This window comes from Melanotaenia boesemani, chromosome 21 (genome assembly GCF_017639745.1).
Source record: "Melanotaenia boesemani isolate fMelBoe1 chromosome 21, fMelBoe1.pri, whole genome shotgun sequence".
NCBI lineage: Eukaryota > Metazoa > Chordata > Actinopteri > Atheriniformes > Melanotaeniidae > Melanotaenia > Melanotaenia boesemani.
In genome coordinates, this window is record NC_055702.1 from 4,716,232 (window position 1) to 4,730,532 (window position 14,301).

The 14,301-nt window shown below is 41.1% G+C and overlaps 1 protein-coding gene across 3 annotated transcripts in view; it reads right to left on the reverse strand.

Moving 5' to 3' along the window:
* Window positions 1–315: 315 nt before the first annotated feature.
* LOC121632870 (transmembrane protein 150A-like) overlaps window positions 316–14,301 on the reverse strand; it is a 29,262-nt gene continuing 15,276 nt past the window's right edge. For all 3 annotated transcript variants that reach the window (XM_041974647.1, XM_041974645.1, XM_041974646.1), the window contains 3 exons: window positions 11,977–12,104; window positions 2,504–2,681; window positions 316–1,229 (listed from right to left, as the gene is read on the reverse strand). In XM_041974647.1, the coding sequence (XP_041830581.1) occupies window positions 988–1,229; window positions 2,504–2,681; window positions 11,977–12,104 (548 nt within the window). In that variant the 3' untranslated portion in view covers window positions 316–987. The remainder of the gene's footprint in view (window positions 1,230–2,503; window positions 2,682–11,976; window positions 12,105–14,301) is intronic.

The following is a 14,301-nucleotide window of genomic DNA, read 5'->3' on the forward strand; positions in this document are numbered from 1 at the left end:
AAATCATTTTGGTTTGTCTGACCACCACTTTGTGCAGGTAAATAAAAATGGCAGATCTTAATTTTAACAGGCATTAAAAAAGTAAATTTATGGGCAGAAATAATGAGCTGTGATCTTCTGTAGAGAAGCCTCTTCTTTAACATGGTAACTTTTAATAAAAACTAAAATGAGGAAAGCATCTTTTTTTCTTCTTTGTCTCCATTATAAATTTCTTTTTTTTTAGAACAGTATTACCATGTTTGATCAAATACAGAATTCCTTTATAGTTTGGTCCCATTAAAGCTGCAAGAAAAATGAAAAACTGAACAGAAAACACACGAGAACTGACCTTAAATAAACAATACGAACCAGTTACTATGGTAAAAGCTTATAACTAGAAATACAGGATAGACTAGTTGTTCTTTATAAGTACAAAAACTCCTGTTGTACTTTTGTGTGGAAAACAATCTCAAAAGATGAAACAAATTATTCTTGGCACGCTGTGATGTCCACCTATTGTCTGAAGGTACCGGAAAGTTTCACCTCTGCTGAAGGAAATAAAAGCTGGTGATGTAAGAAAACTTCCTGAGTAAAAACAATACAATGCTGTGTGTCTGAGTGTCCAAACGCCGACGGCAAACCCATCTCTGCATGGAGCGGCATGGGAGGCACGTTCAGGACGCTCAGCTGGATGAAAGGAGGCTTTGCTGTTACATAAACAGAGTTAAAACAAAGAGCAAAGACTGCGTGCTTGTGCACATGTAGCTCATTACTGCTCAAGGAGGCACTTGTGATCTTGTGCAATGTTTTGTAGCCTGAACTTTTACAAGCAGGATAGAAGTCTGAATCTTTGGTCACTGCAGAGGAGAACAGATATGTTGCCATGGCAGGCGTCTGTGCAAAAGCAGGTTGCAGCTTCCAGGCTCTCAACTTCATTTCAGGGCCTTCCTTGTCGGCCCCTGTGCTATCCTATGACTTCCAGTGGGGCTGCAGCATTTTACAGTCCAGCTACAGGATTGTTAAATTCTCTGTCTGGTGGTGGTTGGTCACAACTTCCATCTTGTGGTCAGAGGTGGAAAAGTTGTGTACTCCCCCTCCTCTAGAGAGCACCATCAGGGTGTCTCCTGACATACCCCCAAACTCGAAGGCAAACGTCCCGTAGAAAAGCATGATGAGCATGCAGTAGACCCACTCAAAGATGGCAGAGGTGTGCTGCAGGGCGAAGCTCTCCTGGCAGAAGAAAACTCCACCTGGAGACCAGAGGTTAAGGAGAGCAAAGGTTGCACAGGAGGAGCGGCATAATTCAGAAATAATAGAAATCTCAAAAAATTTGACATTACTACTTCCAACAGCTGAACAACCAGAGGGTCACACTGAAAAATGAATAAGTGGAAACCAAAGGAAATTATGAAATGATCATATTTCACATATTTGTGTTCATGTACCCACAATTGTAATACTATTTGTTTTCCAGCAGAGGACGATGTAACAGAATAAAGCGTCATCAAAACACTACACACAAGTCTCATTTATAAAAGAAAGGTATGTAAAAAAACCAGTTGTGGTGCATTCAGGTGTTCCAGCTGCTTTAGACTGCTGTCTTTACTGCAGCTTGTTTCTGTTAGAAATTTTATACATCTTTAAGTTGCTCTATGCAACTTTCTGCAACATATTCAAGCTACACTCCAATTAAAATATAAATTAATTAAGCCATAAAAAGGAAAGTTGTATGAGTTTGATTTGTCATTAATGTGGTTCAGCTGTAGCATCTCAGTGGGCTCAAGCTTTGGTTACTTTCTGCAGATCCTGCAATGTGAAGCAAACAACAATAATTCAGTTTTAGGGACAAAATAAGCACCTCATGTAGGTTAAAAAACTGTTTTGGTGTATCGGTGTAGACATGGTTAGTGATTAAAAGAGATCTATATATCTGTATAGCCCTGTAAAATCCTTATATATGTTAAAATGTTTGTCTCTGTGATTGCTATTATTTTGTTCCTTGCGTACAATTTATTTTATTCATTTGAAATCACAGCGCCTTCCTTTATGCTGCTCCTTGATGCTGCTCCACGAGTAAAGTTTTATTGAATTGAATCAAAAGTAAACAAACAGCATTACAACTGTTCAAATACTCATCAATCCACCCTAACCACCTTATTCAGACCTTATGGCTTAAAAGGCTGTTTTGTACCAAGCTGACATCAACAACCAGTGGGATAAAAGAGCCACTGGTTCCTCATGTTTGGGCAAACACAGCCAATCAAAACGACAGCCCAGAGGGCGATTCAACATACTGAATCTGCTTATAAAAATAAGATTTTATAGTCTACACGTTGCCTTGAAACACTGTCAGGGTGCTGTTATTTTAATCTAACAGCAACTCAACAAACTTAAGGCCAAAATGAACAGCAAGAACAAACATATGGGGTAAAAAAAAAAGGCCTAAACAGTTCAGCAGAAAGTAAAAATTCCAGTATAAACATGTCCACAGCCACAGCAGAAACAGCAGGTTTTTAAAGGATACTGAGCACCAAGGCGATCAGTGCCAGTAGTGCCATCACCAAGCGTAAGTGACCTATCCGGTAATCCTCCTGGGTTTTAGCCAGTCTGTAGGTCAGCGCTGACTGAAGACACACAAACAACATGCTGGATGGGAAGGCTACTCCAGCCCCAACATAGTGGAGGACTTTGGCAAAATCAACCTGCAAAACACATAAACATACAAAGAACTTGCATTGAGTCTGCCTTGTGACAGATTTAAAACAAGGAGAAAGCAGTATAGAGTTTTAAATGAAAGTCAACACATTGAAGAACCTATACTTCTAATATTAAACACAATGAAACGTAGTTGTCTTTACATTTAGGATTTAATAAAGTGTCACGTGTAATACTCTTCATCATTAACCATCAGGTGATTCCCTCTTAGCTCTTTGTTGCTCATGGTGTCCAGAGGAAAATGTGCCCGAGCAGCAGGCAAGGTTTTCACCAAGGATGCAAAGATACAATACCAGTATCAGTCTGATACTGTGTGCATGTACTCGTACTCAGTATTCATAAAAGTCTTCCGGTACTACAGAACCTGATACCAATTTAAAAAGTTAGGGCTGTCAAAAGAAACACGTTAATGAGATTGCACAGTGGTGTTGATTTTCTAGTTTAGGTCATGATTCAGGTGCAGGCCCAGAACCTTGAAGTCAGAGACCTTCTCCACACGGTTTTCATCAATATGGGCCGAGGGTCGGATCTGTTGCTCCCAAAGTTCACTATGATTTCTTTATGTTTTGTGGTGTTGAGGACCAGGTTGTTGAGGACCAGTTGTTATGACAGTTTTTCCACCTCATCCCTGTATGTGGTTTCATCTATCTCTGTCGTATTGTGCACAAACTTCACAATGGGGTGGACAAGGTGGGTGGGGGTAGAGTCGAGATACATGTTGAGTAGGCTGTAAGGCTTACATCTTTGCTTTTCTTATTTTTCTAAAAAGGGCCACATGATTAGTCAGTGAAGAAAGTACAGAAGGCACAAACCTATCGTCATCACTGTCCCTGTCAGCACTGCAGACTAAAATAAAATAACACCACAAATACAATCACAACAATCCCAAATTAGCAGCACTTCCAAAAGGCTTTGTTAAAGGGATTTAACACTTGAACATAATGGGAAGTTAACCAATATGATGAGCAAAGAAAAATTTATGCTAAACAGCAAGATGTTAGCATGGTCAAGCTAGCATGCTAACATTAGCAAAATACAGTTTGCTAGTTTGCATTTAGCAGCAGCTCTGTTTTCACCACTGAGCCATTACTTCTTATAATTTTATGTTTTTATGTTTAACCAAGATAACTGTCTCAATGTGCTGAATATTGATTTACAGGTGATGAAAAACAGTCTTCTGTCTCTAAACTGATTAAAATCTCTTCATAGCTGCTAATTTCAGTCTCTTAATACCCTGAAAGACAAACTCAGCCTTTAGTCGATATCTAAAAACACACACAGGGGGAAATAAAATCTCTTTCTTGATGTGTTTAAGAAAGTCATTTACACAAGAAAACAAAGCTGGAAGAGACACAAACACAGGGGTCATCCTGACCCAGCACCTACGAGAAAAGCACTTCAAGCAAACAGTGGTACAAGGACCATCACAGGACAGGACTGTCTGCACCCGGAAACTGTAATAATACTTATTTACAAAGGCAACTAGATAATCCCTATAATCATCTTTGATGCTGAAATGACAAAGTGTCAGCTTGAACTCTGAGACTCACAGGCAGTAAGATAACCTGTTACCGCTCTCAGCTTATCCAGTTTGAGCCTTTTAGATGGAGGAAGTTAATCTTATGTGCATTTATAATTCTCATAATGCTTCCTCTGTTCTATGGGGTGGCACAGACACATTTCCAAATGCAGCCGCTGGTGTGATGACACCCTGAACTTGCCATAGGAGTAATATGAAAGAAGAGCACAGCTGTTTAAGCAGTGTAATAACAGGGAAAAGACAGAAAGAACACGACAATTCTCAGATATCTTAAGTTATATGTGTGCTTATTCTACCTGAAAGCTCTGTTTGCATCTACTGCATGAAAAAATGGAGTTTTTATGCTTTTTATGCTTGAGATGACCAGAATAAAAAAAAGACCAAGCAATTTGCTTTAATCAATACAATGTATTTTATAGTGAGTATATCATGACTATATTGTAGCATATACATGAGATAAAATTAGATCAACATTAGTTCTCATGAGGAAACCGACAAAAAAATTTTAAATTTAAAAAGATGAACAATTTCAAAGATATTTTTCTAAATTCCCTGTGCCTTTCTGTTTTTATCGGCTCGGCCCCTGACAAAGTGATCAATTGATCATTTTGGCTATTCGTAGTTGTTTTTATTTATAATTTTAATGTTTTTAGACTGCTGACGGGAGAAAACAAATAAACAGATGATTATTCTAGACTTACATTAGAGAACAAACTACAGTATCAGTATGATTTAGAAGGATTCCTGATACTCTTAGAGCTGCTTTTACCAAAATAGGGGTCCTGACCCCCACGGGGGTCTGAAGATAATTTCAGAGTGTCACTAGATTATTAAAAAAATAAATAAACAAATCCAACAATTATCAAATAAAGTTGGTATTTTTATTAGTCCTGTGATAATTAATGCATTCATACAAAGAGATTAGTCTCTAAAATTAACATGTTATTGTTTTTAATACATTAACGCATAAACAACACGTTACTAATGCCATATTAAAAATCCAAATTTGGTATTATCTCAGTAAGAGAAGCTGATTTTGGGCATATTGGTGCTTTGTTACTATAATCATCTTTGATGCTAAAATGACAAAGTGTCAGCTTGAACTCTAAGACTCACAAGTAGTAAGATAACCTGTTACCGCTCTCAGCTTATCCAGTTTGAGCCTCTTAGATGGAGGAAGTTAATCTTATGCGCATTTATAATTCTCATAATGCTTCCTCTGTTTTATAGGGCGGCACATACACATTTCCAAATGCAGCCGCTGGTGTGATGACACCCTGAACTTGCTAGAGGAGTAATATGAAAGAAGAGCACAGCTGTTTAAGCAGTGTAATGACAGGGAAGAGACAGAAAGAACACGGCGATCCTCCGACATCTTGAATTATATGTGTGCTTATTCTACCTGAAAACTCTGTTTGCATGTACTGCATGAAAAAATTGAATTCTCTTTTATAATAATTCCGCTCGATGTCTCACTATGGGATGCAAGCCTCTCTGCAGCCCTCAGAAGATTTAATCTCATTATACCAACCCTGATTGGCTGGTGAACGTGTGAACGTATGTGTCCACATCAGGTAGTGCCATCTACCTTAAATAGCTCATGCGGACGGACCAACTTATTAAAAAAACCTCTTCTCACTTGGAGCATATCTCACATCCAAGGCTAGCTAGCTAAACTGTTCGCAGACTGATCTTCTGGCTGTACTTACCAAGCGCTACCTAGCTTTGTACTTTTTGCTCTTTTGCTCACACCATAGCATAGTGCTTCCTTGCCCCTCCATGGTTTTGTTTGCAGTACCCTTTATGCCACACCACGGCGATTTCGAGCACCGAGCATTAGCACACCAGCTAATTTCTTGGCCTCCCCACGGTAGCACACCAGCTAGCTGCCTTGACTCCCTGCCTGCACAATGGAAGCTAAAAACCCTTCATACCAGAGGGCTCTGAGACTCTGGGGCCCGTCTCTATCTCTGCGGGAACAAGATATCGAGCAGAGACCCACACCAGGTCTGCTCAAGCTGCCTGGGGCTGGAACACACCAGACTGGCCATCGACGTTGTGTCAACACTGTTCGGTGTTCACCGTTAAGAGTCTCCGCAGACAGCTAGCCTGCTAGGTTAACCTGTCTGGACAGGACCCCTATCTCCCCTCCACTGGTGCTAAGGTCAAAGAGGAGGAAGAGAGGGGGACTGCTGCAGTGGTTGTACCGGAGGCTGGCACTAGCTGGGGCTCTCAGCTCGATGTACACGGAAAAGAGCGTGTTGTCCCCAGCGCAGAGCATACTATTTCTGGGCTTGTCTCTGGATTCATTGACTCTTACAGCACGCCTTTTTTGGGGCTTGTCTCGCGCTCTTTCGTCTAGGGAAATCGGTCCAATTCAGGTTTATGTCATTGATTGCTCAGACTGATGGTGTCTGCCATTCTCGTTATCCATCTTGGTCGCCTCCATATGATTGATTTTCAGCTTTGGGTGGCCTCATGTGGACTGGACCCTGTGCGTCATGGCGCATGCAGAGTGCGGGTCACTGCTGCGTGTGCCAGGACACTGCGTCACTGGCGGGTCCCAGCTTTTCTGATGCTGGGAGTCCCTATGGGCCCCATCCTGTCCAGGAAGGTGGTCACTATAGATGTGAGCCTATGGGTATCCAGCAGTCTCACATAAATTTTCTGAAGCTTTTGGCAGTAATCATCTCCCTGAAGCATTTCCTCCTGTCCCTCGTGGGCCATCATGTCGTGGTGAGAACAGACAATACAACAACAGTGGTGTACAAGGACAGGTGAGCTCCCGCCAGTTACACATGCTGGATTGACCCTTTGGAGCAGCGATCGCCTCCTCTCCTTGAGGGCAACGCACGACCTGGGAGTCCTGAGTATGGGCGCGGACCTTATGTCCATGGGTGCGCCTTTATACGGGGAATGGACTCTGCACCCAGAGGTTGTGGGACAGATTTGGGCCCGTTACGGTCGGGCCACAGTGGATCTGTTCACATCAAGAGAGAACCCACAGTGCACTCTGTTGTGTCCTCTGCGTAGTATGGATGCTCCCCTGGGCGTAGACGCACTAGCGCACGCTTGGCTGCCCAGGCTTCTTTACGCTTTCCCTTCCCTGGCCCTGATACGTTGATACCCCCCACTCTGGCCAGAGCTCCGCTTTGGCCTGCCATGCATTGGCTGGCGGAGATATATTGGTTGATGCATGCTCAGCCTTGGCAGCTCCTGCTGCACAGGGACCTGCTACTGCGGGGAGTGGGGCAACAGTGTTCCACCCACACCCAGAACGCCTCGCACTGTGGGATTGGCCCCTGAGTGTCTCAGTCTGTCAGCTGTGGGACTCCCACAGCGGGTGATTTCCACTATACAGAGTGCTCGAGCCCCCTCCACTAGATCCCTGTATGATTCTAAGTGGGGGGTCTTCGAGGAGTGGTGTCATAGACACGGCCACATTCCTTTTCATTGCCCAGTGGGGGTGATTTTATCATTCTTGCAGGATCTGATTAAAAGGAAAAAAGCCTTCTCCATGGTTAAAGTGTACTTGGTGGCTATTGTTGCCTGTCACGTGAGGTTTAGAAAGTGAACAACGAGCCAGCACCCGTTGGTCTGCCGTTTTATGAAGGGCACACGCAGGCTTCTTCCTGTGTCCAGACTGCTGGTACCACTGTGGGATCTGGCTGTGGTCTGGAGAGGCTTAAGGGCCCTCCCTCTAAACCACTGGAGGGGGCAGATTTAAAACACGTTTCCCTCAAGACAGTGTTGTTACTAGCTCTGACGTGACATGCGCTTTCGGTGCACCCGACATGCGCTCAGAATGGTTTTAAGGCCCAATCCGGCCTTTGTGCCTAAGGTGGTGGGCTTATGTTCACCTATTGACCTTGTGGCTTTTCCTGCCCCGCCATGCCTTGTGTCCATTATGCGTGGTGCGTGCTTACATGGATAGGACTAGGGGTCTCAGGAGGAGCAATCAGTTGTTCGTCTCCTGGGCTCCCATCATAAGGGAAAATCTGTCACGAAGCAGTGCCCATCACACTGGGTGGTGGAGGCAATTGCTGTGGCCTAGAAGCTGATTTTGGGCATATTGGTGCTTTATTACAGCAGTGAACAGAATCCACTAAAAACCACTTTATCCTCCTTATTAATTAAGTTCTTGCAAGCACCAATGCATGTTATCTTGGGGATGTGGCTGAAAAAGTTTGGGAACCACTATCTAGAGCCCTAACCATTTTCTTACAGCTTAAAATCCACCCTAAATATACAAAGTAGAAGAACTAAGAATGGCACCACTTCAAGTTCCAGTGTCGGTAGAATTTAGAGGGAATTATTGGAAAATATTAAATAGTTTCTATTATTGTATTTTTAATTTACACAATTGCATGTTAAAAATAAAAATAAATAGTTTTCTTTTATCTAGAATTAGCCATTCTTGGCTTCCGCTATCTTGCAGCACCATGTTTCTACAGGTGCTCAGAATGAACAAACTAAACACAAGCTCCAGAGAATGCCTTTTTCTGTGTTATTAGCAGCAACTTTAAGGTCTTTTACAAGACTGGAAAAGAGGTTGTTTTCATTTGACCTTGCCAGTTGTACACACGATCTACTCAATATATATGGCTTTCTTTTTTAACCTTCACACCAGCAGGCTGATGTGATGTTGCTCACAATAACAAGCTGGCCACATAGAAACTGAGCTGTTAAAATAAGTTCTTAAGAAGTTGGTGGAGCAGGAACATTATGTTTTAAGCAGTTGGATGAACTGAAGGCTGGATAAAGTGGACCCTTTCTAAATGCTGTGAATGGGTCAAAGTTTTTCTAAACAAGCTCAAAAATAAAACTATCAAGTGGAGCATCATCCCTTATGTCTCTGACATATAAACACTGAGGGACTGTTTATCACTCATCAGATCAGGTTTCAGTACAACTCAATTTCCTTGTATATCACCAACATGGCCCCAGGACTCCTGCCATGCTTACTCTGAGGCAAACACCGAGGTTCATTATGTAAGACGGAGCAAACAAAAGGAGGAGGATCCTGCAACCAATCAGGGAGCAGAAGTGGACCACCTAATAGTGGTAATGGTTGAAATGGATGAAAAACACAGACTGAACTCTGCAGCATGATCTCAATGTATTTGAGGGGCCCCACACTTGCAAAGTGGTAACAGGGGTAACCTGAGATGCAAGCCTCCCTGCCTACCATTTATATCTCTAACAGTTCTAATTGTCGCTGCAATTAAACCCAGAAGGAGACGACTTCTTACTAAAAGAAAATCCTCAAAAACCTCTCATACACCATCTGCTCGGTAGCAAATAGCAGATGGACTGTTATGAAACACTGATTCATAACAGTCAAAAACACAAAATTTGTTTGGATTGTCCACTTTTGCAACAATCTGTAGCCATGTGTGTTGGATTAACTGATCATGGTTTAATATTTTACAATTAAAACATTCGTTATTTGATATCTAGGGCTCACAGAGAACAATCCAAAAAAGAAAATATCCAGTGAGCAGCAGTTATCTGCACTAAAATGTCTTGTTTATGTCAGAGGTCAGAGAAGAATGGGCAGATGGGTTGGAGATAATAGAAAGGCAACAAGAACTCAAATAACCACTGGTTCAACAACACATCCAACCTTGAAGCAGATGGGCTACAGCAGCAGAAGACCACACCTGGTGCCTCCTGCCAGCTAAGAACAGGAAACTGAGGCTATAATTCACACAGACACACCAACACTGGACAATAGAAGATGGAGAAACGTTGCTGGTCTGATGAGTCTCCATTTCAGCTCCACATTCAGATGCTCGGCTCAGAATCTGGTGGAAACATCATGAAAACATGGATCCATTCTGCCTTGAATCAACTCTTCAGCCGGCTGGTGGTGTAATGGTGTGGGGGATATTTTCATGGCCCACTTTGAGCCCCTTAGTACCAAAGTGGCCTGGTTTAACCACCACAGCCTACCTGAGTATTGTTGCTGACCATGTCCATCCCTTTATGACCACAGTGGAGCATCTTCTGATGCTACTTCCAGCAGGATAATGCACCATGTCACAAAGCTCAGATCATCTCCACCTGCTTTCTAGAACATTACAATGAGTTCACTGGACTCCAACGGCCTCCACAGCCACCAGATCTCAGTCCAGTAGAGCAGCTTTGTGATGTGGTGGAACGAGAGATTCTCATCATAGATGCAGTTGACAAACCTGCAGCAACTGTGTGATGCTGCCAGGTTGATATAGAGCAAAATCTTTGAGGAATGTTTCCAACACCTCGTTGAATCTATAACACCAACAATGAAGGCAGTTCTGAAGGAAAAGGGAGTCCAACCAAGGTGAACCTGACAAAGTGGCCAGTGAGTGTAGTTTTCTGAGGTGTGTCTTTTTGCTCCACCAATTAAAAATCTTCCTTCTGAAACTTATCTTACAAATGTTGGATGTCTTCATGTTTGATCAATATTTTCAGTTTGAATCGATGCTTATGAATTGTTGATCATTAACTGATGTATAGTTATGGCCTTAGTCTTTATCAAAACAGATGCTTATTGCAACAGTAGAATTATTACAAATTTAAAAAAGGCTAGACCCTTAGTTTGAGCTTCTTTTTGACCAAAATCAGCAAACAGCATCCAACCAGGGTACACAGAGCCGCAAATTTGCTTTGGAAAGTCTACAAAGTGCTGAGAGACTGCAGGAGAGAAGAACAGCAGACAGGCTCAGCTCACAGCAGAAGCTTCACATACACAAGGGGCGATGGTTGATGTCTCAACCATCAATCACAGCCATGGTAGGGGACATAATCCCGCCTATAACTCCACTTTAATGTTGGTTCACAACTTTCTCACTTCATTCTCATATCGAGATGTCAAAGGACAGGAGGTGCAGACATTTACTGTTCCTTTACTCATTCATCCACTGACCCTTAAATCCTTTCTTATCTCAGCAGCAAGGTGTGCACAACATCTGTAGGGTAAATGATAAAGTTGGGAATAAATTCAGTCAGGTATGAAAATTACACAACTGCAGTGGGATGAGTAGATTTTCTATTAACAGAGCTACACGTTAGGCTTACAATAATACTATGTCCTGTTGGTTTTATTTTAAGATTACTCCTGGAAGTCTACAGAAAAGATCAAACATCACCTAAATTTCAAAGAAACTAACAGCACAATAGCCGGTGGCGACTTGAATAACTAACCCGGAGATCACTATCAAGCTGTTTGGATATTATATATCAGCAGGAGGAGTTGAGTTTTAGTTATGTGAAATATTTTCTTTCAGAGTCGACATTATCAGAAACTACCACTCTGGAAAAGCTGATGTTGCTCGTTCATCTTATCTGGTTTTAGCATCAGCAGCTGTTTTACTTTTGCAAAAACAGCAATATGAAAAACTATGTAAAATCATGTAAAATCGTCTTTATTCTCGTTAGATTAAACAGAGACTGTTTTGAAGAGATTTGAATCTGTAGCAGCATTTAAGCTTCTTCTCCTCTGTCAACTGGTGTTATAAGTCACCAGTTAACACTTATCCGTACATCATTATTTGGTCATTATTCTGACCGACAGTTGATCCTTGAAGTTGCCAGAAAAACAAAGATTATGACCTTTAATTTACATTAAGTGAAAGATTACACAGACACACAGAGCTGTGCGCAAAGATCAAACAAAACACGCCTTTACTGTGTTAAAAGAAAAACCAGCATCACGCTAACAAAGCTTCATCCTGGTTGACTCTGATCTACCAGTTTACCTGGAAGTTTCCCACCATGATGAGCCCAGCAGCGCAGATCCAGCTGGCGGAGAGGCCGGCCGTGTTGAGGAGGCAGTTCTGGTGCTTCTCGATCACGTGAGCGTAACGCAGCAGGCCGATCAGCATCACTGGAGGAGCAGACGTAGAGAAGAAAGACAATATACACATAAAAATGTACAGATTTTTTAGGTTTTTATAAAAATGTTTTTCTCTTGAAATGAAATACAGATGGTATCTATGATGGTTTTTATGCTGTGATTCCTATAGAGGAATACAAATTACCGGAGAGGCGACTTTTCTGGAGCAAACATTGCTCTGGGCATTTTTTTAAGTATTTCTATTTTTGTAAGTTGCATTTGAAGGACATACCAAATTACTAATCATTATATTTTATGACTGTTCATGATTTCTAATGAAAAAAGATTTAGTTTCCAGTCTAGTTATTGTCACAAAGCAGAACCTGATGTCAGATTTTAAAATTCAGATCTGATGTTATGTGTATCATCATATCACTGTTTTATATACAGTACATATTTTATAGACATATATAATTTGTTTTGTGTGTTTACATGTGCATCTATGAACTAGTATGACACATAACATGTCAATAAAGATTTAGAGATTTTCATATGACAACTCAACACACATAATTTAAAAAAAAATTTTTTTTAAGTTTTTCAAAATGTCACCCCCCATAGTTGTGGGGTTTAAAGACAATAGTTGTTTATGTATTAAAATCACTGTGTTTAGATCATATTGACAGTTTCATTGTATTTATTGTACACAACATAAATCTGCCTAATTTTTCTTTATCTGTACACACTACGACAGTTTATCCTGGAAGAAGAATTCCTCCTCAGTTTCTCCACCTGACATTTACTTAAATGGAAACACGAAGCTCCTTAACAGTGTAATAAATAAATAAATAAATACAATTGCTCAAAGTGCACTGAATAAACCTTTAGTGGAATGTCTGAATAAGCATCAACGTAGCAGCCAGCTCAGAGTTCCCTCTTATAAGATAAAGTGATGATGCTGCAGATCTCCGGCAGATTCCTGATGTCTGTTTATCGAACGGCTCCATCAAAGCCTCACAGCAGTCTCTAACGGCTCTCCCACACTTTCATCTGACACTCATGGCGTTCACATCTGTTGCACATCATGCTGCAAACTGTTTTGATGTTCCTGTTGGTTGTTCAGCAGCAAACACAGCAGTCAGTTTTTGATGCAAGCGGTATTAAGGCTCCATGTTTTGGGTTCTGGGTTATCTGTGTGGCTCAAAGGGCTGCTGCACAGCAAGGGTTCACTTTCTGATCTGAGGGGCCCAGACAATTACCATTTTTCTAATCTCTTCTCATACCATACCTTCGAGTTAAACAAACTCTATTACAAATATAAACTGAATTTTGTTTATGGGAACAGAATCAAAAAAAGAGGGAGAAGCTTTTGATGTCAGAGGAAATTTCAAGAGTGCGAGCTCGCCCATGCCTGTGACTTTCTCTGAGAGCTGGAAGGATTGGGTGGAGAGATATTGTTTCTGTCATTTAGTAAGTAAACATAAGTAGTTATGTAATCCTTGTTGCAGCTTCACGTATAAAGGGATTCACTGGTTTCTTTTGGCAAACAAAGATATAGTGAGTGCTCTCTTTCAAATCTTTAATTCATCATCTCTTACAGATAATCTACAGACTATTGGACACAAATAGAAAATAAATGAGACTAGCTGCATATGCACAACCACGAAATCTAAAATATTTAAAATGTGCTTCACCAAAGTCAACAAAACAGCTTGAAAATTCCACAAGCTGAGCCTCAAGGTGTCTCATAGCCCCTTATAATCTGACTTAACAATTAATCTGCCCTTTGTTGACAATATGTGCATCACACATGCTTAGAATTAATCCCATTTCCATAGTATTTAAATCAGATAGTCAGATCAAAGAAAACATGAATCAGTAAAAGAGACCAAAATAATCTGTATATCAGGCTCACACTGGAAAACATATTCAGTCCAAATGAACTGTAAACAACTAATTTACAGTGATTTTTAAACAGTATATTACTATGTTTCATAATAACTGTAAGTTATTGTTAAATTTATATCCAAAAGTTGATTCAAATTCTATGTTGAATCAACTTATTATATATCATACATCATCTACTGGTGTCTGACATCACGTAGCTACGTGATGACGTATTAGCAAGAGAAAAAAGGGGGAAGCTAAGCCTCCAGAGCTGCAAGTGGTTAGCCTGCACTGCTCAATAAAGTAACAAAAGCCCATGCTTTATCTCCTGATTTAATTCAGTGTTCGACCTAATTAAGTA